The sequence below is a fragment of the Papilio polytes genome, unplaced genomic scaffold (genome assembly GCF_000836215.1).
Source record: "Papilio polytes unplaced genomic scaffold, Ppol_1.0 DF824191.1, whole genome shotgun sequence".
In the NCBI taxonomy this organism is placed as follows: Eukaryota; Metazoa; Arthropoda; class Insecta; order Lepidoptera; family Papilionidae; genus Papilio; species Papilio polytes.
In genome coordinates, this window is record NW_013525013.1 from 3,230,619 (window position 1) to 3,236,015 (window position 5,397).

General features: G+C 32.6%; 1 protein-coding gene across 1 annotated transcript in view; it reads right to left on the reverse strand.

Annotated features, from left to right (window-relative positions):
• Nucleotides 1-615: 615 nt before the first annotated feature.
• Nucleotides 616-5,397, reverse strand: part of LOC106110921 (polypeptide N-acetylgalactosaminyltransferase 3-like) — a 7,772-nt gene continuing 2,990 nt past the window's right edge. Inside the window, exons 6-7 of the mRNA XM_013292879.1 lie at nt 4,450-4,635; nt 616-3,890 (exon numbers count right to left, since the gene is read on the reverse strand). Coding sequence (XP_013148333.1) covers nt 2,859-3,890; nt 4,450-4,635 — 1,218 coding nt within the window. The 3' untranslated portion in view covers nt 616-2,858. The remainder of the gene's footprint in view (nt 3,891-4,449; nt 4,636-5,397) is intronic.

The following is a 5,397-nucleotide window of genomic DNA, read 5'->3' on the forward strand; positions in this document are numbered from 1 at the left end:
AATAATAAAACATACAAACCTTCGCAATATTAGTAAGAGTATATTTTATACTTTTTACATATAAAAAATATTTATGTAATTTAAAAAAAATACTTACATTATAGCTTCTCCAGAAAGCTGCTTCTACCAGCGATGTCTTAGCTGCCATCCTCAAGAGGTTGTATGGCCGGGCACACCCTTAGAGTGTCATCCTTCGAACTGGGTGTCCGCACAATGGGTGCACAATATAGGACATCCACCACCATCGACAGACTCAAAAGTACCAATAGAATATCGATGCTTAAAAATGGTAGCAACACCAGATGATAAATCATGTAAGTCGACATTAATTAAGAAAAAATAGACAATAATCAGATTGCCTACTGTTGTGATTTAATTTTTTTTCCTTTTAGTTGGCAACACTGTGGATATTATTCGTGGCTGCGTGCCACGTGCACAGGTCGATTCAGTCTGTCTCGCTCTAGAAGCCGTAGAGCGCGCCCGCGGCCATAGTGACGCGAGCTGCTTTATTTGCAACCGGAATAATTGCAATTCAGCCACACGGACAAATCTCGCGATAGCAACACCGACCACCATTTTAATTCTATATTACATTCTAAGGTGAATGATGAAAATATTTAATAACTTACTATTACTAAGACTTTTTATATGAAAGAAATACAATTTAACATGGTTGCAATTTTTTATTTTTAATTAAATGTATATTAATTAGTATTTTGTGCCATAAATCCCTGTTGTGTTACAAAATATTATTCATAGATTAAAGAGAATTACATAAAGTCTTATAAAATCAGTTAGAGATTACATTTAGACTAGAAAATAGTTCAGAGTACGTAAAAATAAACTCAAAATCGGCAAAGTAAATTACGTAAAATGTGATAATAATATTTAAGTGATATCAGTGTATAAAGAATAAAAAAAAAATTAAAATTAAATTGGAACGACATCTTGGTACAAGTCCCCTTTAAAAACACAGTTAACTTAAATTATGTTTAAAAACAAGTCATTTAAACTTAAAGTTAAACATTTAAATTGCATTTTAGTAGATATTGTAATCAATCACACCATTGAAACTTTGTAACTAAGTTCAGAACAAAATTTCATTTTGCATATATTTTTTAAACTTTAATAAAAACTCTACATTTTATAGCAATAAAAATTGTGCAATATCTCTGTATCTTTAAATCACAAGTATTTAAATTTAATATAATAATAAATATCATTCACAGATTAATGTCATTATGTCTAAATTTCCTTTAGATACTAATTTAATTATCACTAATAAAATCTCAGTGTAATTTATAAACGCAAGGCACTCGAAATTGGCAGTAGAAATATTCAATTCATATAATTTTTTTCTAACTAGCTAACAGAAATATTAACAATTTACTTTCATTATCAAGCCATAAAATTATTAAAAGCAACTCCTATTTTAAACTATAGTGGTAGATAAAAAAGAAAGTGGGCGTCGTATCGTATCTGGAGGTCAAGAGGACACAACAGAAGGAGGACTGGAAACTTCATGGATAAGAATACTCAAGTAAATGAGACATAAAAAAATGCTGGCAGAATACGCTTTTAAAGTCTCAAAAAAGAAAAAAGGAGAAAACATTGTTTGTCTTTTTATACTTGCCAAAGACATTAAATAATATTGCATACCTTAATAAATTGTACACTTACTGTCTTAAACTAATGGAATTCTTTACCTAACAATATTTTATTGTATTGCTTATATTATTACATAACCTAAGAACATCACAGTTGTATGTACTTAATTATTCCGTGTTTATTTAAATAAAAATGCAAATAAATCTCATTAAAAAAAGTATAAACTACGTATAGTAGAACAATTTATTTGAGACACTGAGATTCTTGTTTTAAGATAATCATATCATCAATAAGGCAGTCAATTAAAAACTTAAATTCGATAATCGTTAAAGCGTTATGATTAAAATAGCGCAAATTAAAATTAACATTTTAAAGTTAATATTTAAAAACAAACATTCAATTTGAGTCGAGTGAAATAAGTGATTGGCAGACGCATGCAACGGGGGGATAAGATTATAAACAAGGATGATGCATAAGTGGCACTTACCAACTTGATGCTCTGTTCAATGCTTGGTCAATGTTAGTGTCAATCAAAACAAGTCAAGACTTGTCATAAGTCTACACCACTTCACCTATGCGCGTATAGATTGCGTCGTTATCGAACCGAACGCGAAACCGAATTTAAGAGCACCTTCCTCACAACCAAATTCCACACCCGAATTGTTTTTCACAATTCCCGAAACCCAACCACTTCCGATAACCAAGGGCGTAAATTGACAACCGCCTCACCTCGCGACACGCCCGCGCCGTACTGAACCAGAGAGGAATATTTAACTACCCCTTTTGTGTCATAAAATAATAATGAAACCAGCCAGTCACTATTATCTATGTACAGAAGCGCGAAATTGAACATAGTTCGCCACAGAATATAGCAAAATATTGCATCTATACCGAATACTCTATTCCTTGTAACCTATTATTACCGTTTTTGGAATATAATTTTTTTTTAATTCAATTTAATTTAACAGATTGTTAACTACGTTAATTAATGGTTAATGCCCACCTTTAGTATATTTTACACACAACAGTTAGTCAGCATTCAAAACTACATAAAATTGTGTATAAGAAAATCAGTCTATTTTAATGAATATTGCATTAACATAGTTGCTTCAACAGTCTTATAAATAACAAATAATATCAAGTTTCTTTTAAGTATTAATAATAACTTAAAAGTAAGTAATACAAGTTGCAAATAATTAATAATGCACTACAACCTTTTGATAGATATGTTCTGTGTATTGAAAATAATTTCATCTCCAGGGAACTCTTTCGAAATGCCATATTTGTTCATCACTTTTAACACATTTCTTAGAAGTCAAAGGATTGTCAGTTACATCAGAACTGCGATTTTTCACAGACGTTAAACAAAGACCATCGAAAGATTTCAATCTCGGACCTTTCTGTTTCCAAATTTGTTTCCTATTATCGCTGCAACCTTTCCATACCGCTCTACCATTTCCTTGTTCCAAGCATAAACCTTCATCAGCCATTATCCTTCCCTCAGGAGTGTATACTATGAGACTGTCTAGATCTAAATCACTACCACAGTGCACTTTTGACGCGGGTCCTCCTAAACCTGGAGTGCTCGATATAACTCCTATACAACCTTTATCATTACGTATCCTACCAAACCATCTATCTTTAGTAGGAAAGAAATGTTGAGGCCAAACATTATTCAAGTACCATTCGAAACTCTTACATTTCAAATCCTCACGCAACTGCACCCTATCTCCTACATTTTGTTCATCACGTATCACCGCGACCGCTGGATTGAATTTAAAAAAGAAATCTGCCCATTCATCCATCCATACAGTTGCCGCTCGAGCTAAATTGGAATTCAACACTTTAGACACTCCACCGGGATATTTATAAGGGCTATGTCTTCTAAATATATGACCGACACGCGAACATGGTGTTATTTCAACTCTTGCCCCACATTGCCATGCTCTCCAGGAGAGTTCCAAATTCTCGGCACCCCAAATCATCATACCTTCATCATACCCGCCCAGTCTCCAAAACAAACTTTTCGTGACCGCAAAAAGACCTCCAGCCATTGCAGGTGAAGGGTAGGGTTTCGAAGGATGTTCCGCTTTGTTCTTCATCACCTCAGTGCTGGGCATCAGCCAACGGAAATGTAGGCGCCAACTGAACGCGCCCCAGTGGGCGTCGATACTTTTAGTATACGCAAAAGTGTCCTCAGACAGAAGATCTATATGAGGACAAATGAAAACATCATCACTGCCAGCTCTTTCTAACAATGGCTCTAACCATCCCGGTGTTACCTGGAAATAGGAAAGGTTTCAAATATACATTTCTTTATCAGGTTGAAAAAATATCATATACTAGCTGTTGCTCGCGACTTTCTCTGGCTGGAATTAATAAATAATAATAATCACTGATAACATAGCTTTTCAATGGTGCACAAATTTTAAAAATCTCACCAGTAGTTTTTGAGTTATTTCAATACATACAAAAATACAAATCTTTCCTCTTTATAATATTACTATAGATTAGCTGTTCGCGTGTAACTTAATCTGCATGATATTATGAATACTTTAATTTATTGTTTACATTTCGTGAAACATTCATTGAGAAATAAAATTCAAATGCTTAAATGACAACGGAGGTTTTTTCCATTGGCCGTTATCATGGTAATCTTGTTTCTTTGCTATTGGCTTGTAGTTTTTGTCTTTTTTTACATGACAATTCTTACATTTAAATTAAATAAGTAAGGGCCTTTCATTCAAAAGTAGTTTTTCAAAAATCCTTTTAATTAACATCCTACGTAATAGATACGTGTTTACGTTTTATTATATTAGTATAGATTTAAATATATATTACCTCACAATGTGCATCTAGGAATACTAAAACATCTCCTATAGCAGATCTAGCACCCATCAACCGAGCTCCAACAAGACCCTTCCTCTGTGTACTTCTCAAAATTTGTACATTTTTCAGTTTCTCTACAGCATCTTCCAATTCTTTACCTAAATATTTTCTATCACTTGCATCATCTACTAGAATAATCTGAAATTATAGTTCACGAAATGTTAAGAAAAGAAAAGAAAATATGACATATTAGTTAAAATATATTAAGTCATGTCTAAGTTTTCAGTTTTTAATTATTTTACAACTTGGAAACAGCTGTATCATTTAGAATTTTTTTATATAAAACTCATCTTACTTCTCTTGTAAAACAGCAATCAATAATTTACTGCAAAATCTTACCGGAACCATCTTTGGAATTTAACCCTTAATTATGGTGATATTTCAGTAACAAAAAAAAAACTGGTGTTCAATAGTCATTTTTTTAGATATGAAATAACATTGTTTAGTAGATTTTTTTATTACTTGTTCAACAGGCTGGGCACTATCAAATTGGGGTTAAAGGGTTAAAAATATGAACAATATATTTATAACATACTAGCTTTCGCCCGCGACTCTGTCCACATGGCATTAAAAAAACAAAACCAAGTGGCCCATGTGTTCTTCCAAACTACCCTCTACATCTATACCAAATAAAATTGAGATCTGTTTAGCAGTTTAGGCTACAAACTCTAACAAACATCCATCCATCTAAACATTTTCATTTATAATACAGTAGAACCTCGATAAGTTAAAGTCCAAGGGAAACACAAAATATTTTAAGTTATAGAGGATTTAAGTCATCAAGGTTCTATGTTATGGAGGTTTTGGGCTTCGATAGGAAGAGAACATATTATTTTTTGACCGACTTCCCAAAAGAAGGAGGTACTCAATTCGTCTGTATGTTTTTTTTTTTTTTTTTTT